The sequence below is a fragment of the Mustela lutreola genome, chromosome 4, assembly GCF_030435805.1.
Source record: "Mustela lutreola isolate mMusLut2 chromosome 4, mMusLut2.pri, whole genome shotgun sequence".
NCBI classification, from domain to species: Eukaryota; Metazoa; Chordata; class Mammalia; order Carnivora; family Mustelidae; genus Mustela; species Mustela lutreola.
This window is the reverse complement of record NC_081293.1, coordinates 190,924,382-190,952,375: the sequence shown is the minus strand read 5'-3', so window position 1 is coordinate 190,952,375 and position 27,994 is coordinate 190,924,382. Positions and strand designations below refer to the sequence as shown.

Below are 27,994 nucleotides of genomic sequence, written 5' to 3'. Positions count from 1 at the left end.
AGAAGATATGGGGGCTCCTCCACCTAAGACAGAGGGACCCTGGGTCCAACTCCAGAAACTTCTGGCCTCCTGGCTGGTCAGAGAGCCGGACTGGGATCAGCGTGTGGATGAGGCCCACATGCTGCAACAGAAGAGGTAGGCTGCCCTAGTCATGCTGCCTCCCACCCCTCCCCGACCTCAGGGCCCTCTGAGCCACTCGGGTGTATCTACCCCTTGGAGCAACCTGGAATGCAATGCCAGGCACTGGGCTGTACCCAGCCCCCTGGTTACAAACCCCAGCTGCCTCTTTTCGTGGGCAGGGCAGGAGAAGACTCAACGTAGGTTCCAAGCCAGGGACAAAATGACACCACAGTTCTAACCTGGCTGCCTCGTGGTGGACGGGGCGGGTGCTGGGGACAGAACGGGACCAGACCAAAGAAGTCTGACGGGGGAGGTAGGAAGGTGCAGGCTGATAGAGGGCAAGTTACTGGGGGGAGGCATGAGATCCCACAGGTTGGGAAAGACTTGTCCCCTGGAGAAAGACTGAGGAATTCCCATTAGTATGAATGAAAGTTGGCTGTGTGCGAGGGGAGGGGAGCTTGGCTTTGCATTACATCTGGAGCTGACCAGCTGATAAGGGAAACTCAAGCTTATCTACCTTTTATTGAGGAGTCTACCGTGTCCAGGCCATATCCCGAGGACACAGAGATTGAATGAGGCCTGTACCTGCTCCTGGGACGCCTTCAGGTCAGGTGGGGCTGGTACACCTGGGGACAGATCATTTCATGGACAAGTGGCCAGGGCCGGGACCCCTCCTGCAGGTGGGCCTCTGCCTCAGAGCATTTGGGGACCTGGTCGCCCATCAGAGAGCTGCCTAGGGGTTCAGGGAGCGGACAGGAGCAGGTCTGTGGTCTAGCTGGGGCTGTCTTCATGTGCGGGCGGTCTCTCCAGTGCCAGTGGCACGGGACCCCTTGGTTTAATGAGCTGCTCTTGTCAACTCGAAATGCTTCATTTTTGAAGTAGGAGTCCTGCATTTTCATTTGGCCCTGGGCCTCACAAATTGTGCAGCTGGCCCTGGGGACAGTCTCAGCCCGCATTTGGGAAAGGCTCTCTGCTTGCTCACCAACCCCCACCCCAGCCCCTGGGAGGGAACTTTGGCCTCCCCACCTCCCTCCAAACTCCTGGGTGAGAGTAGGGCGGTCTTGGAGAGAGAGCTGTGTTCCGGACCTCCCCTCTGCAGATGGTGGTGGGCTAGAGGCCTGGCTGCGAGGGCTGTGTATGCTGCCCCCAGAAGAAGAGGTGAACTCTGGCCCTGGTTGCCCTGAGCTGGGCGGACTCCCACTGGGTGGGATGGGAGAGGGGCTGGCCCATACTCTGCTGGTCCCTCCTGAGAGTACTTTTCTAACTGACAGATTTGAGCTCTACCTTAAGATAAAAAGCTTCTTCTTTAAGTAAAAAAGTTCTTGCTCTGGCTCCCAGGGCAATGGGACGTGAAGATCTAGGGGCTTGGGGACATCATGGGAACCACTGGTCATTCTGTTTGTCTGCCTTTCATCTCTCCCTCATGACCCTCACTTGCCTTGTATTCAGCTTGGGAGCCCACATGTGCTTGCCCAGCAGGATGGGCTTCAGTTTTATCTCTCGTTTGGTTCGTCGAGGCAGGGGAGAAACAAAGATCAATTGACAAGAGGCACCTTAGGTTGGATATCTCCACAGGCTTCTGTTCCCAGAGAAGCCCGAGGCTATGCTCCTCCTCCGTCAGGAATGGGGTAAAACACAGAAGGATGAGACAGTCTGTACCCCTCTCCAGATCTCCCCCTCCCCACCGACAGCAGGGATATGTATCTCAGCGGCCCAGAGGGGTATTTGGAACTTTGGCAGCTTGTAAATTTCCCAAGTCCCAACAACTGGCCCATCTTGGCCTCTCTGCCCCTCTGGTCTCTCAAAGTTCCCCTTGCCCAAGGAGAGCCGGTTCAGCAGGCCTGGGAGCAGGGGTGAAAATATTTACTCAGCCTAGATGGATTCAGACAGTCCAGGCCCTGATGGCTTCCTGTCAGTGTCCCTAGGGCCGCCTGCTCAGGTGCTCAGGCCTTCTGCCCCCCACAGACTTTCCTACCCACCTAAGGCTTGAGTAACACCCCAGTCCCTCTACCCCTCGCCCTGGGAAAAGCTGGCAATGATGCAACCACAGGGGGAGCCCAGAGCCAGGCTCATCCCCATCTGACCCTCAGCTAGACTCCAACAAATAACTCTTTCCAGCATGCCACTGCACACCTTGTTTGACTCCTGTCTGTTCCACGTAGAAAACTTCTCTGATCCTCTCTCTCTGTTGGCCTCTCTGTGATTCTGTCTCCATCTGACCCATGTTCATCTGCTCCCAGGATCCAAGAGTTTCCTCTGCTCCAGGCAGCCAAGGAAAATGACCTGTGTGTCCTGAAGAAGCTTCTGCTGGACCGAAACTGTGACTTCCGGCAGAGAGGTGGGACGTGGCTTGGGGTGACGGGAGGAGGGCCAGAAGCGCCTGCCCGCCTGATCCCCAGACGCTGAGGAGGTCTGCAGCGGGTGGTGGGGAGTACCTCCAGCTGGAGCCCCTTCCTTGAGAGGCCCCAGCAGTCCCTGACACCCCATCTTACTCCACCGCAGGAGCCCTGGGGGAGACAGCCCTTCATATAGCCGCACTCTATGACAATCTCGAAGCCGCCATGGTGCTGGTAGAGGCTGCCCCGGAGCTGGTCAAGGAGCCCACCTTGTGTGAGCCATTTGTAGGTGAGGAGCCGCATAGTAATTCAAGTTGCAGACCGGACGGGAGGCGCCAATGTCACCTCTTAACCTGGGCCTCTGAAGGAGGGGCAGGGAAGGAGAGACAGAGGGTTTAGGAGGGCTGCTCTTGAGTTGGAAGGAATGTAGAAGTCCTGGTCTTGGCCTTTAGCATCCGTGACTTTCTTCAGCCATTCCATTTCCTTTCAATGCCTCTCATGTTCCCTGAAGGACAAACTCTGTTTCTTTTTCTCATAGCAACATTAGAGTGGTCATATGTACACCCTACCCACAATAATCAAGAGGTGAGGGCAGTGAGGTAGACAGTCTATGGGACTAATCGCCTGCAGTCCCAGGCCACCATGGTGAGCCAGGACAGAAATCTATGCCAGGACCTATCAGAGATCTCCTGTCTGCCAGTGGGATGCTGTGTCCCTGCAGGATCCTGGGGACAGACCCCATGACTGAGAGCTCTCTCTGGCCAGGTCAGACTGCACTGCACATAGCCATCGTGAATCAGAACGTGAACTTGGTGCGAACCCTGCTTGCCCATGGGGCCAGCGTCTCTGCAAGAGCGACAGGCACAGCTTTCCGCCGCAGCCCCCGCAACCTCATCTACTTTGGTGGGAGCAGGGCCAGGACTGGGAGGCAGGGGGGGTGGGGAGGTGGGCAAGAGCCAAGGGAGGGAGGCTGAGGAGGGCTCCAACCCCGGGGAAAGCTGGGAGGGGTCAGGCCTTGCAGGGCTTAAGGCCAGAGCCAGTTCTCCCCATGGCACTTGCTCCAACCCTGCCTCTGGTTCTGCTGACAAGTGTCACCAAGCCCAGAGCTCAGATGTGGGGGGAAGGAGGCAGTCGCTCAGGGACACTGCCCATCCCCTTGGGCACTCATGCCACGGAGCCCTGTGTGTCCGCAGGGGAGCACCCTTTGTCTTTTGCTGCCTGCGTGGGCAGTGAGGAGATCGTGCGGCTGCTCATTGAGCATGGAGCGGACATCCGGGCCCAGGACTCCCTGGGTAAGAGCTGGGGTGAGGAGGGGAGCTGGGATGCTGGGGGCTGGGAGGGCAGGGACCTGGACAGCCCCCAGGCCTGTCTCGGGGTGAGCAGGGGAACAGCAGGGCCTTCGGTGCAATGGCCATGCGACACCCGTGTCTCCCGCAGGAAACACCGTGTTGCACATCCTCATCCTCCAGCCCAACAAGACCTTTGCCTGCCAAATGTACAACCTGCTGCTGTCCTACGATGGGCGCAGGGACCACCTGCAGTCCCTGGACCTCGTGCCCAATCACCAGGGCCTCACCCCCTTCAAGCTGGCCGGCGTGGAGGGCAACACTGTGGTGAGGGACGCTTGCTCCCTGGGCCTTGTGGCCTCCTTCTAAAGACCCTTCCTCCCAAGCCCCCCCCCCCCCCCAGGGCACAGTCCCTTACTCCCAACTCCGTGGCTAAATGCTCAGCTGCAGGCTTCCCGGATCCAGAGGTTGGAGAAGGGCACTCTAGAATATCTGCTCTGGTGACCCCAAGTGCTGTTCCCTTGGCCTGTCCTCTTCTTTGCCATCTTGAGAGGGTTGGTGAGAAAGAGGGAGAAGCAGAAACCAAAGGAGGTTCACACAGCAGAGGCGTGGGGCTCGCGGACTGCCCGTTAGTGCCCAGGAGCCCGCTGCAGCCCTCCGGGAGGTGTGGTTCCCGTGGCCGCTCCTCACGCTGACCCTCTGACTCACCGCCGTGTCCCCCCAGATGTTCCAGCACCTGATGCAGAAGCGGAAGCACATCCAGTGGACATACGGGCCGCTGACCTCCACTCTCTATGACCTCACGGAGATTGACTCCTGGGGGGAGGATGTGTCCTTTCTCGAGCTCGTGGTTTCTTCCAAGAAGCGAGAGGTATGGATGCCACAGTGGACCTGGGGCTGTCAAATATCCAAGTAAAGCCTGTCTGTTTCCTTAGATCCTGAGCTCCAGATACTTCCCTGCCTTTTAATAGTTGGGCATGAGAACAGAACCTTGGGGCCTTTGGGAGAAAAGTCCAGTCTGACTGCATTTTCCCTCTGTCCGTATCCAGCCCCTCTGCTTACGTTTGTCATACTATTGTTTTAATTGAGGACCTCTCCAAATCAAAGTCACTTCCTATCATTCATTCTGGATTGAGCACCTTCTGAGGCCCAGCTGCTGTAGAAGGAACTGAGACTACAGAAATAAACCTCAGTTCCTGTCAGTCTGCTCCTCAAATTCTGGTCACTGTCCTTAGTAACTGCAGTGGGTACCACTTATGCCATTAGAGGGGTCTGGATTATGAAAAGTGGCAGCAAAATGGATGTCAAGTAACTTGTCCTGGATGGGCCACAGAAGATGTCACAGAGGAAGGGCTTGAGCTGAGTCTTCAACGGGGAGTTTGAAAGCACCAGAAAGGTGAAGAAAAAGAAAGCTTTCCAGAGAGGGGGAAACAGCGATACTATTCAGATAGGACTGAATTGAGTTAATAGGTGGAAAAGGAAAATTTGTTGAAGACTGTCGTAGAGAGGAGAACATGCTTCAAGCCCTCAGGAACCTCCAAAATGGTGACAAGATATAATTTCTGTTGTTTATCTGCAACACGACCATCCTAAGAACTCCTCTAGTACTGTAAGTCTTGGATAGTTGTTAGTAGTGACAGATAGAAGAAAACCTGAAAGGTCTGTTTGTGTGATTTTGCTTGCAGAATATTCCTGGAAACAAATAAACTTCAAGCAGGAATTTTTAGGAATTAGAATCCCAATCTCTTAGTGGTGCCTGGATGGCTCAGTCGGTTAAGCATCTGGCTTTGGCTCAAGTCATGATCCCAGGCTCTTGAGATCAAGCCCCGCATTGGGCTCTCTGCTCAGCAGGGAGTCTGTTTCTCCATCTGCCTCTGCCTGCCACTCCTCTACTTATGCGTGCACTTGCTCTCTCTCTCTCTCTCTCTTTCACTATGTCAAATAAATAAGTAAGTAAAAAAATAAATTAAAAAAAAATAACCCCAATCCTTCTGCATGAACAGTGCCAACAGAAATCCCAGGTCCCCAGTTTCAGCGAGCTCTGTGTTCTCCAAGTTTCATTCTTGTCTTGATCAACTACTTTTCCCTTCCCTCAAAATTCCGAGCCCCGTTTACATTCCTCCCAGCTCTCTCCTTTAGCTCCACCAGAAGCCCAGAATCCCACATTATGGCAAAAACAGGCTCTCTGGCTGGAGATGTTTCCACTTCCTGCCCTGAGCTGCCAAACATGTCAGAAAATACCCACCTCCTCTTCTTCCCTCTGGGTTCAGTGGAAAAGATATTATTTTTGCTAATGGTTAATTCCTCCAGCTCTGCTTTGAATTAGGCTTTTCTTACTTTCTCAGATGCCTTATCCCTTCTGTCCCTCTCTCTCATTTGTGCTTAACCTCTTACCATGTACTTACATCAGAGTCCCACCCCACCCTGGGGGCTTAGATTATTGCCACATCCAACCCCTGTGCCTTTATTGCGCCTCTCTGGTCCACAACACTTCCAGAGCAAATGTGACTGCTTCCTTGCTTGTGCCCCCAATGCTCCCCATTGCATTCAGAAAGATCATTCAAATTCCTGACTATGGCATTCACAATGTGCAATGGTCTGCCTCGTATCCATGTCACCCCTTATAACTCCTGCCTGCCACTCCCCATCAGTCCTCTCATGTCCCCAGACACCCCCGGCTTTCATTTGCAGATGACCTCTCTCACCTCCCTGCCTTGGCAACTGCTGCTACTTCATGGAAGGATCTTCTCAAGCTCCTCCTTCTTCATTCCACTAAGTACTACTCATCCCTCTAAATTCATTGGTGCTCAAATGCCTTGTTTTACTTCTATGATAGTTCCCCTGCAGCACTCACATGAGGCTCAGCATAGAGTGGAAATTTTCTAGTTGTCTGAAAATGAAATGGCTGGCTAACTGAATGAAAGATGATAGCACAGTTAGAGCCCAGCCCTCTGGGACCCGGTAGGAAATCCTGCCTGCCTCACTGGGCTGGCCACCCCCATCTGTACTCTGCTTCCATGCCAGGCTCGCCAGATCCTGGAGCAGACCCCAGTGAAGCAGCTGGTGAGCTTCAAGTGGAAGAAATACGGGCGGCGGTACTTCTACATTCTGGGTGCCTTGTATACCCTGTATATGATCTGCTTCACTACCTGCTGCATCTACCGCCCCCTCAAGTTCCGCATGGGCAACCGCACAGACCCCCGGGATAATACCGTCCTTGAACAGAAACTACTGCAGGTGACACCTCTTTGAAGGGGGTGGAAGGGAGTGGTAGCAGGGGATGCTGATGCTGGAGAGTGGAGGGGAACCTGGGAAAGGCACCACACACTGGTCTCCAGAAGCTGCAGGCTCCTGATCACCCAGACGCAAATTAGGCATGAGATAGGAGACCAAAAAGGTGACCTAATAAGCAAAAGCGCACTTGTCCAAGGAGCTGTAGTTTTTCTCACTAACCCTGAAAGAACACTTGGTATTACGAACACCATGCATTTGTCAACTTCTTATAATCTGCAAAGCCTGTTGTTCTAAAAGGAGGAAACCTGTGCTCCGGGTACATTTCTGAGTCGATTTCTGGTGTGCGAGGGCAACACAGGCATCCCCCCTGGCCTACGTTCTCTCCTGTATGCTGTCAATATAAGGGTGTTGACAATCATGTGTTCTCTGTCTGACCACCTGCCTGGTCTGCTGAAGAAGGGGGCCTGGATTAAGTAGCAGGTTGCAGTCAATAATTTTTGAGGTTCCGTTGACACCTGTGGGCTTGCCATTCTGTAGTGTCCTTCAGAGACCCAGGGAGGTAAGGATGGCTCAGTAGAGGTCTAGAGGAGCTCTGAGAGTCAGCTGTTGAAGGGAGCAAACTCTCCTTCATGGGTGACAGAATGAGTAGACTCTAGTGAGTGCTCCCAAGCATATGTAGTCAGCAAGTATGGCTGCATTGCATTGGTTTCCTGTTCATGGGTAACCAAAATTGTTGTCCTGCTGACCTGAAATAGCCAAAAATGCGTGCACATGTATGGGCAGGAAGCAGAAGACAGAGGAAGAAAGAATTTTCCCTAGTAAGTAAGAGCTAGGTGACTGGAGGTTGATGTTGTATGCAGGCTGGGCCAGCCACAGGTAGGATGCAGCCTAAGCTAGGAAGAGGGATCATTTGGGTCAGAAGGGGAACATAAGCCGTTTGCCCAGTCAATGAGAAAAATCTCTGAGTCAGCTTAGTGGGAGGCACAGAGAAGCAGCAGACTAAAGCCTCATCAAACCCTAGAGTAGGGCAAGACACTCCATCTCTCTTGCTTCTTAACCACTTCTCAGTATAAAGTGTGCTCATGGATCCAGAGCCAGTCTCTGACTGAGTCAAGTGTTCTCCCTGGAGAGGACTATCCTGATTGTGGTGGGGCTGCCTTGTTAGAGTGGGCACTCATGCGTTGGGGGAGGTTGTGTCCCATGCATCTCAAAGTGGGCATGAGGGCTGGCCCCAACATGGAACCCACAGAAGGGGAAATACGGATTTTGAAGACATGGCCCAGTGGGACTAGAAATGGGGAAAACGTATACACATGAATGAGTTGAGGGCAGCTGGGCTTTCCCAACATTCTAGACCCTATTTATCAGTCATCTTGTTTTCCTGGTCCTCCTTAGTCCCAAGCTTACCTGGGATTTTTCTGGATTTAGAATGTAGATAGCATTCTGGCCTAAGAGTTGTGTGATGCTGAACGATTGATTACTTGGAGTCTTCTCTATGTGCCCCTTTCTCTTTGGCACAGGACTAATCTCTTCCTTTGATCCAGATGGTCTCTAGTTAGAAGATCCCTCCCCCCTTACCACAGGACTAAGGGGAGCATAATTATAGCTGAGAACACCTCCCACTCCCTCTTTTTTTCTTTCCTCTTCTTTCCTCCCCCACTCTTATCATCGTTACCCTTTTGTCTTCCACCTAGATAATAGATTCTTTAGGCCAAATAGAAGACTATTAACTTTTAAATGTTCCTTTCTTGGTGGGAGGGAGGGGCTCAGAGATTAGGAATGCTTCTGTAAGGGGTTCAGGTAGCAAAGACCAACAATGGAAGGTTGCTATTGTTTCGTGTTCCTCCTTGATGGGTGTCCTGAGTTTCTGGTTTATCTGTGTCCTCTTAGTCATTAGTAAGCCCATCTGGATAATATCAGGGGCTCCTAAATTTATCACTATGGTCTGAAAGATCCTGCTTTCTCAATGTACCAGGCTTGTTAATATTAGGAAATTCTCTCTCTCTCTCTCCCTCTCTCTCTCTTTTTTTTTGCTTTCCATTACTTAAGAGTCTTAGAAAAATGAAAATGCACCAATAATGTCATGATTTAATTAATGTAATTGTTGACATGTTGGTTAGTCCATGGAGCTTTATCTTAGACAAATGAATACTTTACTATCTAATTATACAATAAATCTGTGCATGCAAGGCTCTCTCAGTCACTGACGGATTTCCCCTGTGGATCTCATGGGATCCACAAGAGCAGCCCAGCATCACCTTCTCAGGACATTTGAAAGGAGAAGAAAAACTCATCTGTCTATATGTGGTGGTGCAAATGCCACAGAAGCAGACAGAAATGAGGATGGAGTGAATGTCTCTGTCCAGTTTTCGAGATATCTTTGGGGGTTACTGCACTCTAAGATGCCTCATTGTTCAGCTATAAAAGTTGTGCATTTCCAGAGTTTCCCAAGAACTCTATTAATTGAGTTGATTTCCTACCTCCATTCAATTCTACTTGGTTTAGGCAGAACGACATACACTGTAATGCTAGTTCTCTTGGGTTTCCAGACGAGAGGAAGGCGCCAAGCATAGGAGTCGAGCAGCTTGGGTTTTAGTCCTAACTCTGAAGTAGTTGTTCGACCTTGCATAGATCCTAACTCTTACTAGATCAGTGGCTTTTAACCAACATGGGAAGACAGTAACAGTATTTGTTTCTAATACAACAGAATATGTGAAGATGCAGCCCCCCGTCGATGGTATTTTTAAGAACTCTTTTAGTGATCCTAATATTCACCTGGGGCTGAGAACTACTTACTGGCTTCTGTTTCTGAAACCTATTCATCTACAACTTTCCAGTCTTAAGTCAATCCCTCTGATCTTTTAGTTTCCTGATGTGCTGTTCAGCAAGAGGGCATTGCTCTCTCATTGAAATTCCTCTTTGTCTCCTGAAGACTTCTTCGATCTCTCTCCTGCCCTTTTCCCAAAAGCATTTCACTAATTTGTTCATTAAGCAAATAATCATGGAGAGCCTGTAGAGCCTGGACATTGTTGTAGGCATTAGGAATTTATCACGGTCTGAGCAAAACACACATGATCTCTGCCCTTTTGGAGTCTACAGACTGGTTGATGTTAAGTGAATGAATAGAAATTTCATCACGACCTGTGATTGTTACAATTCACATTATGGTTTCGTATGACAAGAAAAAAGACAGGATATTATGAGAGTTTAAAAGAGGGGCCTAGACATGCTGAAAAGCCAGAGGCAGCTTCCCTGAGGGATATACCTAAGCCGAGAGCTGCACACCGGTTAAAGGTGCAGTTAGTCTTAGGTGGAAAGCATGCACCCAAAAAACCCCTGCCTTAGGAAGAATTTTGCCAACATCTGAGAACCAAAAGAAGAGCTAGAGCACAGGAGCTGGGCAGGGCGGAAGCTGCCAGATGAGGTTGTCCAGGCAGCTCAAATCATGCTCAAATCATGAAGGGCCTTGCAGGCCATCTTGAAGATTGTACTTTCTATGCCAAAGGTAATGGGAAGCTCAGAAAGATTTTAAATAGGGGAGGAACTTAACAAGACCTTTGATTTAGAAAAACATCTCTGTTCGTAAGGTGGAGAGCAGATTTGAGGACACCAGGGTGGATGTGGGGAGACCAGTTAAGAGGCTGTTATGGTTCAGCAAGCAAGAGATAATGGTGGGTTGGCCTAGGGATGTGCTGGGGGCAGGGTTTGGCATCGCTATGGCACAATGGATTAGATCAGCAGAGAAGTGCGCAGACCGTGGCTGGAATGACTCATAGGTTTCCATTCATTTAAATGATTTTGCAAGGACGTGGATGGAGCTAGAGAGTATAATGCTAAGTGAAGTAAGTCAGTTAGAGAGATAATTACCTTAGGATTTCACTTCCATGTGGAATTTAAGAAACAAAACAAAGCAAAGAAAAGAGACGAACAACAACAACAACAAACAAAACCCTACTCTTAACAATGGAAAACAAACACGATTATCAGAGAAGAAGAGTGAAATACAGGAGAGGGATACAGAGTACACTTGCTTATCTCAGACCCTGGGTGATATAAGTATGATATTGTCGAATCACTGTATTATACTCCCGAAACTAACTTAACACCGTCTATGAACTATAGTTATTTTTTAATTTTTTAATTTTTAAAATTAAAATTTTAAAAAGGAATAGAAAGAACACTGTCCTAAGAATAACTACGAAAGCAACAACAAACTGAATAATTCAGGAATCATTTATTAAATATTTGCTTTGGGCAAAAAAAAAAAAAAAGAAGAAGAAGAAAAAAAAGAAAAAACAAATGTTGTCCTCCCGCTGTCATGGTCAGTGCGATTGATTTGTCTACACATCATTATTCCTCACAAGCTCTGAACAACCCAAAACACCGCAGCTATTTGAAAACCCAACTGATAGCCAGCTCTGCACAACATGGTTCAGGAATCCTAAGCACCTTATTGGGGACAAGCACAGCAAATTAAAAAGGAAAAGAGATGAACAGAAGTAGGGAGGTTGATAGGTAAAAATAACATGTGCTAAGTGCTTGCTTTGTGCACTTGACACGCATTTACCAGTGCTTGTGGGAGCTGATTAAAATGCAGATTCTGACAATAAAGCTCCAGTGGGACCCGAGATCTCCAACTAGCTGCAGGGGATGCTGATGTTTTGATTCCGTGGGCCACATTTCGGATGACAAAGCCTCATATCATTTAATCCATATAGATACCCTAATTACTAAGGAAAAGTGTCACCATTTTAAAGACGATGAATCTGAGGTCAGGAGAGGTTAAGTACTTTGGCAAAGACACTCAGCTGGTAAGGGCAGCCCTGAGACCAGGATTTTGGTCTGCTTCACTTAAGAACTTCGCTTTTAACCACTGAGCTAGGCCATTTGTCTCTCCGGAGTGATATGCTGGGTCCCAGTCTTCTTTCTCTGTGGTCTCACAGAGAAACTCACGGCTCCAGGCTTTGAGGGCCTCCTGGGGCCTGCCACATGCTCCACTTGGTCTAGCTATGCCTCATCTCTCACTGTCTGGATGGGGGACACCGAGGGTTAGGAGCAGCTCTGGTTAGGAACCCCTGCACACTCTAGAGGATCAGAGTAGCCCCTCATTACGACCCAGCAGGACTTTTTCTGGGAACTTCCTTTGCAAGTTGGGGTCTTGGGGAGGAAAAGAAGGTCTAGGACTGGAAATGGAGCATTGTTTCTGCTGTCTTCTCACTTCTTCTGGGTTGCTCACGCTCTCTGCCCTTCTCCGCATGGTGCAGGTGACTCTGACTCTGCTATGCCCACCCACTCTGGGCATTTCCTTCCAGGCAGTGAGCTCAGCCAGCTGGTAAATGAGAGCAAGGTCATTAGGCTCACTTCCATGAAGTATGAATGATCAGCCTCCTCAGGGGATTTGGTTGTTGACAACTGAAATTCCAAGCATATGATGATGTGAAGAATTCCAGTCATTAATGAGAGACATTTATTTTTAGAGGAGCGGGGTAGGGTATTTTCTCAGTGCATTATTAGCCAGGGCCTCTTAGGTGACCTTGAGCTACAAATCTCAGAATCCTGGAGAAGCCCAATTCTTTGTGACCTTCTCCCCATTTGCTTCCAGATGGGTTTCCTCCAGTCCCTCTTCCGGATTCCATCTTTATCTCCCTTCTGCAACTCTCAGATCATGCTCAGCTTGCACCTGCCTGCTTACCCCATCCTTCTTTCAAACGAATAGAGCATCCTCTACACGGTGCGCTGTGCATTGTGGCTGAAAAGCAGTGAGATGCTCCTGCTCTTAGGGAGCTCTGAGATTACAGGTGAGGCATGGAGTACCCTGATAATTATAGTGTGCTGGGTAAGGTCTGTAAGCAGCGTGGTGCCAGGTGCCTGGGGGAGAACCCCCGAGCTGGGGTGGAGCAGCAGGAGAGGAGCCCTAGGAGGAATGCTATCACCTGACTTTTAAGGCTTAAGGTGCGCCAGGAACTATGATGAAGGAGGGCATTTTAAGAAGAGGGCACAGTCTACAAAAAGGCCTGGATTAACACCCAAGAACCCCAATAGTTCCATGTGGCTAGAGCATCACACAGAACATGGGGACACAGAGGAGGAACCAGACCAGCAAGGGTTCTGTACATCACGACATACGGTAGTCCAGATCTTATTTTCTTAAATTCACCCCTTCCGGTGGCACTCCTAATTAAAAGAATATAGGCCCATGATTTAAAAATCAGAGGGCAGGCATAATGAAGAGCATGGGGGCCGGCCCCTCCTGACATATGTCTTGTTCCATGAAGACAACGAGGTTTTACCTCTTTAAGCTTTTCATTCCGGTTGTTATCGCCACCCTGCTGAACAATACGCTTGTGTCTTTATTCCTTAATTAAATTTAGACATTATCAATGGGATTTCTGCTACGATAAAGACCTTAGAGCACCCTCCATTCATGTCTTCCCTCCAATTCTTTTTTTAAATTATTTATTTATTTATTTATCTCTCTATCTACCTGAGAGAGAGACTGAGAGAGAGAAAGAAAGAGAGCATGCAAGCAAGGGGAGGGGCAGAGGGAAAGAACCTCTCCCGCAGACTCCCTACTCAGCGCAGAGCCCAACGTGGGGCTTGAGCCCACAGCCCTGGGATCATGATCTTAGTCCACACCAAGAGTTAATGCTTCACTGACTGAGTGACCCCAGCACCCCTCTCCCTTTCATTTCTATTCTGAAGACTTAAGGCAACAAGGAAATGTAGTGAACAGGAATGCCATGTCATGACATAAGCATTTTAGAAAGACCAGTCCAGAAGCACGGTGGGGAGTGGGCCAAATGAGGGACATGGCTTCATGGCAAACCAGATCACAGATGCCACGGGTTTGCATTAAGGGAAAAGTGCTGTGAATTGAGGGAAAGGGTAGCGTTTGAGAGAGAACTGGGAGACTGAATGAACAGGGCCTCAAGAATGAGTATGTCTTCTACTTTACTTTGTCAAACACAACCTGATCCCAAAACCATTTTACAAAGACCACAAATCCCGAAAGCTGTGGGTCAGCTTCTGGATATAGACAGAAAATCTTTTTTTAAAAAATTATCACATAATGTATTATTTGTTTCCAGGGTACAGGTCTGTGACTCATCATTTTTACACAATTCACAACACTCACCATAGCACATACCCTCCCCAATGTCCATCACCCAGCCATCTTATCTCTCCCACCGCCCTCCCCTCCAGGAATCCTCCGCTTGTTTCCTGAGATTAGGAGTCTCTTTTGGCTTGTCTCCTTTCCTGGTCCCATCTTGTTTCATTTTTCCCTCCCTTCCCTCCACGAACCCCTGCTCTGCCTCTGAAATTCCTTATATCAGAGAGATCATATGATAATTGTCTTTTTCTGATTGACTTGTTTCGCTTAACATAATACCCTCTAGTTCCATCCATGGTGTTGCAAATGGCAAGATTTCAACTTTTTTATGGCTGCATAACATTCCAGTGTGTATGTGTGTGTGTGTGTATCATTTCTTCTTTATCCATTCATCTGTTGATGGACATCTAGGTTCTTTCCATAGTTTGGCTATTGTGGACATTGCTGCTATAAACATTTGGGTGCATGTGCCCCTGTGGATCACTACATTTGTATCTTTTTCTTTTTTTTAAGATTTTATTTTTTTATTTGTCAGAGAGAGAGAGAGAGAGATCACAAGCAGGCAGAGTGGCAGGGAGAGGCAGAAAGAGAAGCAGGCTCCCTGCTGAGCAGAGAGCCCAATTCAGGACTTGATCCCAGGATCCTGGGATCATGACCTAAGCCAAAGGCAGTGGCTTAACCCACTGAGCCACCCAGGCGCCCCAATGCATTTGTATCTTTACGGTAAATACCCAGTAGTGTGATTGCTGGGTCATAGGTTAGCCCTATTTTCAACTTTTTGAGGAACCTCCACACTATTTTCCGGAGTGGCTGCACCAGCTTGCATTCCCGCCGAAAATGTAGGAGGGTTCCTCTTTCTCTGCATCCTTGCCAACATCTGTCATTTCATGACTTATTAATTTTAGCCATTCTGACTGGTGTGAGGTGGTATCTCACTGTGGTTTTGATTTGTATTTCTCTGATGCCGAGTGATATTGAGCACTTTTTCATGTTAGACAGAAAATTTTGAATTCAATCTCCAAAGAATAAAATTCTCAGAAATTCAAAGGAAAGCTCATTCCCAGCTTGAGTTTAGGCTTAACTAATGGAGGTGGTTAATGAAGGGAGAATTCTTATTATCAGTTCAATAGACATCAATAAGTCATTCATCAAAATTCAGTGCTCCTGTCCATTTTTTAAACATGAAAATCTCAACTTTGAAAAGTTATCTATTCCAAATTGAGAGCCAGACTTATACGTATAAGTGTGAAACACTAGAATTCTCCCTTAAAACAAAAGGAAAAGCAAAGTGTTCTAAAAGCCCAATGGCTCCATTATTTTTTCATCTTTATTGGGGTATAACTGACTAAGAAAATTGCGTGATACCTAAGGTATACATTGCAGTAACTTGGAGTATGTGTACAATGTGAAAGGGTTCCCACTATCTAGTTCATTAACACATTCACCACCTCACATAGTTATTCTCTTTGCTAGTTTTTGATGAGAGCAATTAAATTCTACTCTCTTAGCAAATTTGTTTAAAGATTTATTTATTTATTTTAGAGAGAGAGAGAGAGAGTGCAAGCAGGAAGGGCAGAGGGAGAGAGAGAACCTCATGCAAACTCCCTGCTGAAGGCAGAGCCCCATGCAGGGCTTGATCTCATGACCCTGAGCCAAAACCAAAAGTCGGACTCTAAACTGTCTGAGCCACCCAGGCGCCATTTCAGTTGTATAATACAGTGTAGTAATCCACCGTAGTCCTGTTGTATGTTAGGTTCTTAAGTCTTACTTATCTTATAGCTTTAAAAGTGTAGACCTTTTTACCAACTTATCCCTATTTCTTCCACTCCACAGACCCTGCCAACCACTTTTCTATTCTCTGTTTCTAGGATTTTGACTTTTTTTTTTTTTTTTTTGGTCCCACATATAACTGGTAGCACTTGCAGTTTGTCTTTCTGTGTTGGGCTTATTTTACTTAAGATAATGCCCTTAAGATCCATCTATGTTGTCACAAATGGCAGCATTTCCTTCTTTTCTTGTGGCTGAATAATATTTTACTGTGTCCATGTTTTTTTTATCCTTTCATCCATTGATGGTCACTTAGGTTGTTTCCACATCTTGGCTATTATGAATACTGCTACAATGAATATGGGGGTGCAGATATCTCTTCAAGATCCTGTTTTTATTTTTTCTGGGTGCATGCCTAGAAGTGGAATTTCTGGATCATATTGCGGTTATGTTTTTAATTTTGTGAGGAACCTCCATACTGTTTTCCATGGTGCTGTATCAATTTGCATTCCTACAGTGCATAAGAGTTCTCTTTCTCTATATCTTCACCAAATTGTTATCCCCCTTTTTTTTTTTTATGATATTCTATCAGGTGTGAGTTGATAATATCATTTTGGTTTTGATTAGCATTTCCCTGGTCATTGGTGATGTCGAGCAACTTTATATGTCTTTGGGAAAAAATATTTATTAAGTTCCTCTGACCAGTTTTTAATTAGATTGTTTGTTATTTTGTGCTATTGTGTTGTATGAACTGCCATTATTTTTATTGCAATTTTCACACATATATATTACTTTTTACTTTCTAGAGAGAGCAATTAAAGACAAATAAAACCCCTATGTGAAGGTCTTGTGTGGTGACCTTGGACAGCAGTGAGGAAGGGGGCCCACAGGAGACTGTGGCACTGTCTGGCCTGGTTTAGGGGAGAGGACTTTGGGGACAGAGTTGTGGAGGCAGCTACTTTAGTACAGTCAGATCCCCGGTGGAGCTGTGACAAAGCTCGGGACACCTGTTACTCACGTGAACTTGTGCAGAACTCCTACTTGGTTTGTTTTTGTTTTATTTGAGAGAGAGAATGCAGGGTTGGGGTGGAGGACAGAGGGAGAAGGAAAGAGAGAATCTCAAACAGATTCCCTGCTGAGCACAGAAGCCCCATAGTGGGGCTTGATCTCCCCATCCTGAGATCAGGACCTGAGCTAAAACCAAAAGTTTGTCTCTTAACCGTCTAACTCAGGCACCCCAGAACTCCTACTTGTAAAGGAATCTGTTAAACAAGCCGAGGTGTGGAGGTGAGGGGAAGCCCCAGAAGAAGAGTGTGGTGACTGTACCCAACCCTCTCCATGGGTTGGGAGTTTCACCTTTTCATCTCCTGAGGGACTGACTAGCCAATGCCCATCTCCCACTGTCCTCTAGGGGCGCTGTGATTCCCCCCAAAACGCGCAGAGCCAACTTGTGCAGTTTTTTTACTTAGTTGAGCCAAGAAAGAAAGGTTGGTGGCAGTTTTCCAGACATATTTAACCAAGATACAAACTTGTAAAAAAAATTCAAAATTTTTGTACAGACACATATTTGGCACAGATGCCGATATTTTATTTCTATAGTTAATGTACTTATTATTTATCCCACTCACTACCTGACCTCAAAAGGAGTTGGAATGTTTTACAACTAAAGAGAGATGCTATAGGAACATTAAAATAAAGAAAAAGAACAAGGCTCATGAATTGAATTTCAGGACAGAGGTGGAGGAATTCAGTTAGACCTGAGTATAAAAAACAAAACAAAAGAGAACAGAACAAACACGCAACGTCGGAGCCTCCTTGGAAGCAAGGCACAAGGAAAATTGTCCATTAGATGATAACATAAAATTGACCAGTTTGTCAGGAGAATATCAATTCTTTAAACAACAACAACAAAGTCACCGAAGTCTAGCCATAGGTGGTTAGATCACATTGTTTACCAGGAACATAGACACCAGCTCTTTTTCTGATCTCTCTTGGGCCCTTGGATTTACCTGAAACATTTCCACCCTCTGCTGGTAAGTCTGGTCCTACTCTTCCATGAAGGCTATATTCTTGGCTGCTTTGGAGCTGTCACTTTCTGAGCAACCATGGGGCTCCTGGTGGTACCTTCTTTATATCATTGATCACCTCCTACCACATAGCATCTCTTCCTATTTCAAAGCTATGCCTCTCACTGGACCATTCACCAAGCATCCTGCTGAGGGATGCTTAGAGGTTCCAGTTTATCAGCAGAGCAGAGATGATTAGCATTCCTTTCGTCTAATGAGGGATCACATCCTTCCTAGCTTATATCATCAACTTTCCCACTGGAGCCAGGGACTCTCAACTCTTTTCTTGGGTGCACCACTCAGAGAGGTGACCTTAGAGAAGGGAGTTCCTCGAAGTGTAAAGCATACCTGAATGTGTTGAAGTTATTTGTACAATTTCATGGGGGAGATTACATATATATGAACACATTTTTCTGGTAAAAGTGTCCACAGTCTTAATGATACTCTCCAATGGACTCATAACTCCAAAAAAAGTTAAGGATCATTATTGTAGAATTCTATCACTGCATATGTGTAATGTTGTAAGACTTTCACTGTGAAATCACATGCACATAAAGAGGATGGTCTTCTTTGACCTTGACCTTAGGGCTATATCTTCTATACCCATTGCTCAGGATAAGGCTAGGATAAAGGATAGGGATAAGGATAAAACTTAACTAAAGTTAAGTTTTCAACCCTTCCAAAACTAAAACCCATTCAATATCTCTAACCCTTTTTTCTGACATTTTTTCTGTTGCCAAATCATAATGAAACTACAATTAATATATCTATGGTGCTTTCTGGTTTATAAACTACATCCAGATACATCACCTAATATGATCTCCACAATAACACTGGAAGGTGAAGCATTCAAGTTTCTCAATGCTCTGAAATGTGATCTCAGCCCCTTGGTACACACATCATAAATTACTGCTCACCATATATATTAGAGCGATTTGCTAGGGGGTGGCTCATGTTATTAGCATGTACAACACATATTAAGCTTTGGATACATAGACTAATGCCCTGATCACAGAGTTAGCCACAATAACAAATACAATAGTGGGGGCTGGGAGGAGTGATGGTGGTAATGGGAGCTTTTCTGTATCTGAGACAGACCTCAGTTGCTTTAGACCACTTGCCCGAAAAAGATTTGACTCTTGATCCGTCAAAAAGTGCTTACCCTGTACTACTCCCACAGGAGGCCTATGTGACTCAGCAGGATAAAATCCGTCTGGTGGGGGAGTTGGTGACCGTCATAGGGGCTGTGATCATCTTGCTCCTAGAGGTGAGGTACCATCAAGGTCCAAGCTGAGGCCATCCATCTGGGGTCCCAGATTGAGCTACAGTCCACATTGTCCTTTTGTTTTACTGGCCTCTTCCTAGATCCCAGACATCTTTAGGGTTGGTGCTTCTAGATATTTTGGACAGACTATCCTCGGGGGACCATTCCATGTCATCATGTAAGTGTCCCTTCCTTTCGGTCTCCTGCTTTCCCTTGCCAGAATTGTTCCAGGTCTCCCATTTACTCTCTGGGACCTAGAGCTCAGTTGACTCTCACCTTTAGGGTTTTCTCTCCAGCAGGCTCGTATGTGTGTTTTGGGTGTAAGGACTAAGCCTGTGGGGGTACTACCACAAGTTTTCACCATGCTAGAGGAGACCAAGAATTTTTCCTCTCTCACTCATTGTTCTCTGCCTCCCGCCCCCCCAGCATCATCTATGCCTGCATGGTGCTGGTGACCATGGTGATGCGGCTCTCCAACATGAATGGAGAGATGGTGCCTATGTCCATTGCCCTGGTGCTGGGCTGGTGCAGTGTTATGTATTTCGCTCGAGGATTCCAGATGCTTGGTCCCTTCAGCATCATGATCCAGAAGGTCAGTGCTTTCCCCAAAGCTTCCTCTGGCTTTAGCCTTAGGACATTTCTGGACAAAGGGAGGAAGTCAGAGCAAACAGGAAAACAAAATACTGCTCTGAGTGAATCTGGTGGAGCTAGGGGGCCTCCAATCTAGCAGGATGGCTGTAGAGAGACAGCCACTCCACCTTCCCTTCCCTTCCGTTTCCTGTAGATGATTTTTGGAGACCTCATGCGTTTCTGCTGGCTAATGGCTGTGGTTATTCTGGGATTTGCCTCAGGTAAGAGCACTCTCCCCTCTTCTACTAGGTCATGGGGTCCAGTTCTTCAGAAAGTTGGCTTACTCTTGCTCATTTGTACTCTGTTTTGATCGCCACCCCCCATCCTGGTAGAAACTGACTAAAAAAGTACACTCATATCCATAGGATCAGGGTCACTCAGGTTGGCTTAGAAGGGAAACCATGTGCTCTGACCAATAACATTCATGTTGACTAACTGCTCTGCGAGATCTTTAAAGAAGAGATAAAAGAAAAGCTTTGGAGAGAGAGGACCATTCAACAGGAAAGACTGGCCAGTTGCGGATCTCAGAAAACTGTGTGGGCAGAGACAGTACAATATTTAACTCCTCTATGTTTATACTTCAGAAGAAGAAACAAAGAATTCAGTAACACAAAACATACTTTTTTCTTCCTATGTGTGATTGAAGTTGAGAGAAGAAGAAAGAATTCAAGGAGGAGGTGCCAAAAGAGATTCTAGAAAGTTTGAGAATGAAGGAGGAAAACAGAAGAAAAAAAACTGTAAAGAGAGTTTGAGGAAAGGATGAGCTAGGTCTCAGTCTCAGCCCAAGCCACTGGTTGGGGGAGAGGGGGAGCATCAGGGTAGAGAGAGGAGCAAAGTCAGAAAATAACAGCCAGTGTCTGTTGGGTGAGGGAGGTGAGGGAGGGTGAGCGTGGTGAACAAGTAGGAGAAAGTTCTTAGGGAAAGGTGCTAAGAGGATGGAAGAGCAGTAAGTCTGGCAGCTCAAATCCAGTCTCTAACGTCTACAACTAAACATCTATAAGACAAGAGGATGTCCTAGGCAGTATTTGAAGACATCCCCCCACCCCAATTCTAAAATACCATGGCTTTTAGAAAGGGCACTATTCTTATCCTAAGAATTCCCATTTAACAGGGATTTCCACCAAATAGTAGACTAAAAAAATACCCCAAGATCTGAGCTAGGAATGGGTAAAACTGTGGTAGTCTGCCTATTTGGAGTATTCCTTCTGTATTCCTTCTCCCTCATTCTCCACCCCATCTGCTCACATCTTAAATTACTGCTCACAACATGTGTGTGTAGTTACACAGTATGCATATGTTGCATATAGTATATGGTATCATGACTTGGTGACTACAGAACGAGGCCATGATGACGGAGTAGCTTTCTGTTAATGTCTTATACCCAGAATCTCCCAAACCATCTCTTCTCGGTTGTTGTACTTGCTTTTTGATGCTTTGCCATAGACCCTATTTCCATTCTTGAGATCCCTTAGTTTATACTTCAGTTCCTCATACAGACAGGAGTCTTTTAAAGGTTCTAATGCCGTAGTACAGGATGTGCAGTATTATCCAGCAGGCTACACACTGAGCAGGGAAACCTTCTCCATGAGGGTCCAAGATCATCCAGGGAATCTCAGAGTGATGGATGGTTATTTAAAGGTCACTGAGATTTTTTTTTTATAGGCGCTTTTCTTTTAGTCATTTCTTATGTCAATTCTTTGAAACTGTTGGAGAGTCCATGCATTCTTGTAACCAATCATCTTTTAAATATTCTATTTTCTCAGATGTGAAAAGCAGTTGATGACTTATTTTGTGTGTGTATAGTAAGTCACCTAACTGCTTTCACCATATATATATATATATTTATAATACATGCACATACTTTATATACACATTTTGCTAAATGACTGAGTATTACCATTGTCCAGAGTGATGAACTTGGTCATCTGACATCTCAGGGTTTGCCAGATCCACATGTAGAATATTACTTACATGTATACAGTCACATATGTACATTTATGGGCTTATCTGTGTGTCTGCAAGTGTGTAAATATGTGGAGATATGACTAGGCCCATACTTATTGTGATAACTCCCTGTTTCCCCACCTCCATGCCCACTTCCTGGGCGGAGCAGCGTTCTATGTCATTTTCCAGACAGAGGACCCAGCCAATCTGGGGCAATTCTATGACTATCCCATGGCACTGTTCAGCACCTTTGAGCTTTTCCTCACCGTCATTGATGGGCCTGCCAACTACGAAGTGAACTTGCCCTTCATGTTTGGCATTGTCTACTTTGCCTTCACCATCATCGCCACACTGCTTATGCTCAACCTATTCATCGCCATGATGGGTGACACACACTGGCGGGTGGCCCATGAGCGGGACGAGCTCTGGAGGGCCCAGGTGAGTTTATCAGTGTTAGTCTTACTAGGGGAAGAGTATGGAGAGAAAAATCAAAGTGGGATAAGTTATGGTAGATGACTCTTAGGAGAGTCACAGAATAATCCAGTGGGGTTGTCACCTCAACAAAGATATATTTGGTAGAGGAAGAGACAAAAGGAGGGTAAAATAGTATGATAGGAGTAGGTTCAATACCCAAGAGCTGAAGTATTGGTCACAGGGGAAAAGCAGGTCTAATAGTCAACCTTGGGTCTAGTAAGCTAGAATATGTCTTATTCTTATATATTCTAGTTTTTTAATTTTTTAAATTTAGTTATTTTTTAAAGTTTTTTTTTTTTTTTTTAAGCAATCTCTATACCCAACATGGGGCTTAAACTCACAACCCTGAGATTAAGAGTTGCATCTCATGCTTTACTGATTGAGCCAGCCAGATGCCCCTATATATTCTAGTTTTTAATTTGAACCTTATCTTCTGTTTTTCTCCCTGTTTCTCTATGATTTTTTCTTTATATCATTGAGGATAATACAATTTTAGAGTTGGAAGTATCTTTAGTGGTCCTCTGGTTGAGCTCCTAACCAGAGATAAATTACTCATTAGTCAAAAGGTCATTTAATATATTCTTTACTGCTGATTAGGACCTTATTATCATATGGTTTTGGATAATGGTTGGGAAGAGGAGAGCTTTAGTCTTATTTCAAAAGTCTTTGTTACTAGAAATGTGCATGTTGCATTGAGCTTAAACCTATCTTTCTACAATTCCATTCTTTGGGCTCAGCCTTTTCTTCTCACACAACACAGAACATACTCTTCTGTATGAACACCATTCAGACATTTGAATAAAACCATCATTTATCCCCTCAGACTTTCCATTCACTTAATAATTACTTAGAGCCTGTTATATGTTGGTAAATGTCTAGGAGCTGGGGACACCATCATGAACACAGATGTCATCTGTGTCTTCATGGATTCTACAGTCTGGTTCCGAAGATGGCCATTAAATGATGGACTTCCTGGAACCCTGTACAATTACAGTAGGAAAAGTGTCACAGAGAAGTAGAAGATACTAAGAACAGGATGCAACAGAGCAGTCTGATGGGAAAGTTAGGAAATGCTTTCCTGATGGAGTAGCATTTAAGATGAGCCCCTAAACCTGGGTAAGAATTAGCCAGTTAAGAAGAATAAAAGAAAGAGATGAAGGGTTGGGGTTGTATCATTCAGAACTCTTGGCTACAGGGACAGAAAACCAAACTCAAATAGACTTAAAAAAAAAAAAAAAAGGCATTGGGAGGAGGCTGTGTTGGTCCTTATAACTGGAAAGTTTAAAGTACTAAACCAGCTTTAGGCATATCTGGCCAGAGCTGTATCTCCATTTCCCACATGACATTAGTTTCTATGTTCTGTTCTTCTATCCAGACTCTCCTAAGTCACTCTCTCCCATCATGTTGGTGAGATGTCTTCTAGAAGCTCTAAACTTCCAAAGGAATGAGTAGATGTTCTGCACTGCACAATTCCAAGGATCCCTTTTCTGTAGTAATCTGTGTGCTTCCTGATGCTGTACAATATGTACCCCCTCAGAGAGCATCTTTCCCATGAGAATCCAGTGTAAGCTCCATCTCACTGCAACTTAGTTCCATCCGGTCTAAGTTCCATAAGCACATCCCTGAATTTGAGGTTAAGGCCAATGACTGACGAGTGGTGATAGTGGTGCTGGAGTTTAGGGGAGAATAGACTAATTAGCCAGGCCTGTGTGTAGTCCAGTCTACCCTAACTGATGGACAGAGTGGTAAAGGGGCAATGCTCTAAGAGAAAGGGGTTCTGTTACCAGAAGAAGGGGCTGACTTATGGTACCACAGGACACATAAATGTCCTTTTCAAGATAAAGAAGGAGAAGAGTGCTATAGGGAAAGGGAACAAATGATTAAAATTCCTGAGGTTGTAGGAAACTTGGTGCAACTAAGAAAGTCAAGTGGAAGAACATGACATGGGGAATTGGTCTACTTTAATGATTGCTGGTGCCTTCAACTAACCAAAATCATGGTCCTTTCAAAACTAGAGTGGTCCTGATAGGATTGGAGGAATGCAGTATAAAAAGGGGTCATGCCTTTCTTTGCTTTGGACACTATAAATGGAACCTCAAATTGAGCCAGGTGTTTTAGCAAATATACAATTTGCCCTTATCAAGATCATGATCAACTAGAACTCTTGTATCTTTGTTATGCAACTTAATTAGTGAAGCCCCTTTGCCATTTTCTAGTACTTATACAGATACTTTGGTCTTAAACATAAATGTGTAGGACCTTATATTTGGTTCTCTTAAATTTCACATTTTTGATTTTTGACCAGCATTCCAGTCTGATGAGATCATTTTTATATTGCTTCTGTCACCTCACATATTATATATCCCTCCCAGTTTTGTGTCACAGGCATATTTGATAAGCTTGTCTTCTATGTTTCATCTAAGTAATTAATGAGGGCTGGTCAAAGGACAGAACATGTGATATGCCACTAGAATTTTCCCTGCCAAGTTTACAATCATTAACCCACTCTTTTTCTTTGTAGGATACGGGTATATAATTTGCTATAAATTCCCTGAACATTAGCAGCATTGTTTCATCTCTGCCATCATAGAGATTCTATTTCATCATTTCATTTAAATCAAGATAGCTGGTCTATGGCTTTCCTATGAAAAAGCAAATGAAATTAGTTTGGAGTGGCTCATTTTCTATGAATGTGAATAGTAATGTAGCGATCATGGTTTTATTGAAAATGCTCATAAAATATTCTCTCTCTCCTTTTATGATGGATGATGAGTAAAGCAGGTAGCATGATGCCTGGCACAGGCTAGAGCACGGCTAAAGGACTGCCATCTCTCCAATCTCTGGTATCCTCATCTGACAGGTACTTCTTTGGTACCTATGTCAGTGGCCTCCAGTGTCCCCTGAAACATCATGACTCTTTCTGAGTTTCTTCTACCTCTTACTCCTCCCAGGTGGTGGCTACCACGGTGATGCTGGAGAGGAAGCTGCCTCGGTTCCTGTGGCCTCGCTCTGGGATCTGCGGGTACCAGTATGGGCTGGGAGACCGCTGGTTCCTGCGGTGAGTGACACTGTATATATATAAAGTGCCAACAAGTGTGAGGCTGTAGGAATAGGGTGACCAGTTCCACATTTATCACACATCTTTTCATTACTGAGATCCCCAATTGGACCAAAAGGAGATGTCATCACTCTATAAAGTGAGACTGCATTAGCCTGTTTAGGGGAAGTGGGTGGAGCTGATGAGGAGGGTGACAAGACCGCTAATAGCTGATGCCAGGTTGTGAGTACATCAGGGCAGTAACGTGTGTGTGGCTGTGTATGTGTCCACGCTCAGATGTGGGTATGGGCTACCCAACTCGTTCTATTTTGTTCCCCCCTGACCCCCATTTCTAGTATATTTTTGCCTTGAAGCTAACCTTCTCCATATTCAACCTTCAGCTCCTGACCATGGTTCTTCCCACGCTCTCCATTTTCTCTTTCTCTCTTTCATGTTCACTACTAAACACACACACACACACACACACACACACACACACACACACACGTCCCACTACTTTCCAAATCCTGACTGCTCACCTCTTTGGTCTCTATCCCACTTTACCCTCCATTGTACTTCCATTCATTTGATCCTGGGACTCTGGTCCTTTCCTTCCCCGTCCTCTTGGTCCTGTTTCCTCTGTGCATTCTTTCTACCTCTCCTTCTCGTCATAGTCCTTTTCTCTTCACCTCGATTGAGTCCCTTCCCTTTGCCCTCCTCAGAGTTGAGAACCACCAGGATCAAAATCCTTTGCGAGTACTTCGCTACGTGGAAGCTTTCAAGGGCTCAGACAAGGAAGATGGACAAGAGCAGCTTACTGAGAAACAGCCCTCTGTTTCGGCGACTGAAAGTGGGACCCTAGCCAGAGCCTCTCTGACACCGCCCACCCCCTCCCTGTCCCGGACCACATCTCACAGCAGCAGCCACCGGGGCTGGGAGATCCTTCGTCGCAACACCCTGGGACATGTGAATCTCGGGCTGGACCTTGGTGAGGGGGATGGAGAGGACAATATCTATCATTTATGATGAGGATCCTTGTTACTGTTGGCCTGACAAACGGGTGGGCCTAGTTGAGGACAGTGCCGAATTTTCATGCCTGTTAATCATGGGGAGGAGGTGAACAGAATAATTCTTAAAGTCCATATCTCACCCTTCACATCAGTATTTCTGGAGATAGGCAATGGGCATCTGTTGCCCCACATACCTCCTGGGTTCTTAGAAGTTCCATATCATGAGAAAAAAGGTATCTCTTCAAGCAAAGTTGGATTTGGCCGTCAAAGATATGAGGTAGAGATGCTAGACTAACATGTGGATCAACTTTCTTTCTGCCTCATGCAGGGCCTAGAATATAGTAAGCTGTGAAGCCTGCCTGATTCCACAAGCTTACCATGGGCAGAGCCAGGCTTGGCACTGAGGTTGTGGCCCCTCCCTTTTTCTTATATCCCTGTAGGACTTTCTCCTTACCTAGCAACCAAACCCCAACTAGAAAATTGCAAGGCGAAATGTCCTTTATTCTTGTCTTATTTTTAATAATGTTATTGTGGGAAGATACACATAACATAAAATTTACTATTTTAACCACTTTCAGGGATACAATTCAATGGCACTAAGTCCACTTGTATCACCATCGCAGGACGATTTTGTCATCCCAAACTGGAATTCTTGCATTCCTTAAACATGAACTCCCCACCATCCCCTCTGCACAGCCCCTGATAATCAATATTCTACTTTGTGTCTATGAATTTGCCTACTCTAGGTACCTCATGGAAGTAGAATCATGCGTTATTAGTCCTCCTGTGCCTGGTTTATTTCACTGAGCGTAATATTTTCAAGATTCATCCCTGTTGTAGCAGGCATCAGAATTTCGTTCCTTTTAAAGGCCAAATAATATTTCATTGTATGGATAGACCACATCTTATTTATTCATTCATCCGCTGGTGGACATTCAGGTTGTTTCCATCTTCTGGCTACTGTGAGTAATACTGCTGTGCACATTGGTGTATAATTCTCTTCAAGTCCTTGCTTGCAGTTCCTTTGGGTATATTGCTAGATGTGGAATTGCTGGATCTTATGGTAATCATAATTTAATTTTTTGAGGAATTGCCACACTGTTTGTTGTTTTACTTTTTTCTTCTTTCTCTCCTCCTCCTCCCCTCAAACCGTTCTCCTTCTTCTCCTTCTCCTCCTTCTCTGTCCCTTTCCCTCTCTTCCCCCTCCTCCTCCTCCTTCTTCTTGTCGCCATCCTAGTGGCTATGAACTGGCATCTCATTGTGGTTATGATTTGTATTTCCCCAATGACTAAAGACAATGAACATCTTTTCATAAGCTTTTAGGCCCTTTCTATATTTATTTTTTGAGAAATATCTATTCAAGTCCTTCATCTATGTTTGAATTGTGTTGTGGTTTTTTTTTTGTTGTTGTTGTTATTGATTGTCTTACCCTTGCTTTTTGAGGCTCCCAGTCCGAAGTGTTTGGGTGCAGGTGTATGTTTGTGTGTGTGCAGGTGTATGTTTAAGTAAGTATCTTCTTTGTGTGCAGGTGTATGTTTAAGTAAGTGTGGTAAATTATGCCTTTCTGTGCTTCAACAGCTCAATCATTTCTTTTATGGGACCGTACCCAGTCTGTCCCTCAGGTGGCTCATTAGAAGCTAATCACCCTTGTGCATGGAGGTAGCAGGCTCCTGGCTATGTTTCCTGTAGCAGCCCCTCCTCCACCCCCACCTCCC

At 45.8% G+C, this 27,994-nt stretch overlaps 1 protein-coding gene across 1 annotated transcript; it reads left to right on the top strand.

The window, feature by feature from the left end:
* Nucleotides 1–5: 5 nt before the first annotated feature.
* On the top strand, nt 6–27,636 carry TRPV5 (transient receptor potential cation channel subfamily V member 5). The gene is made up of 15 exons (XM_059172090.1): nt 6–135; nt 2,361–2,458; nt 2,623–2,745; nt 3,222–3,359; nt 3,650–3,748; nt 3,894–4,069; nt 4,467–4,613; nt 6,767–6,979; nt 19,101–19,187; nt 19,286–19,362; nt 19,611–19,776; nt 19,969–20,035; nt 21,928–22,196; nt 25,184–25,290; nt 25,992–27,636. Exons 1-15 carry the CDS (start codon nt 8–10, stop codon nt 26,293–26,295), a joined length of 2,199 nt encoding a protein of 732 aa, XP_059028073.1. The 5' UTR covers nt 6–7; the 3' UTR covers nt 26,296–27,636.
* The last annotated feature ends 358 nt before the right edge of the window (nt 27,637–27,994 follow it).

What these genes read in the sequence shown, in the direction of transcription:
- TRPV5 (XM_059172090.1), top strand. Translation starts at nt 8, where the DNA reads ATGGGGGCTCCTCCACCTAAGACAGAGGGACCCTGGGTCCAACTCCAG. An exon ending in TGATCATCTTGCTCCTAGAG is followed by an intron (nt 19,188 to 19,285) that starts GTGAGGTACCAT and finishes GCCTCTTCCTAG; the next exon opens with ATCCCAGACATCTTTAGGGT. An exon ending in GGACCATTCCATGTCATCAT is followed by an intron (nt 19,363 to 19,610) that starts GTAAGTGTCCCT and finishes CCGCCCCCCCAG; the next exon opens with CATCATCTATGCCTGCATGG.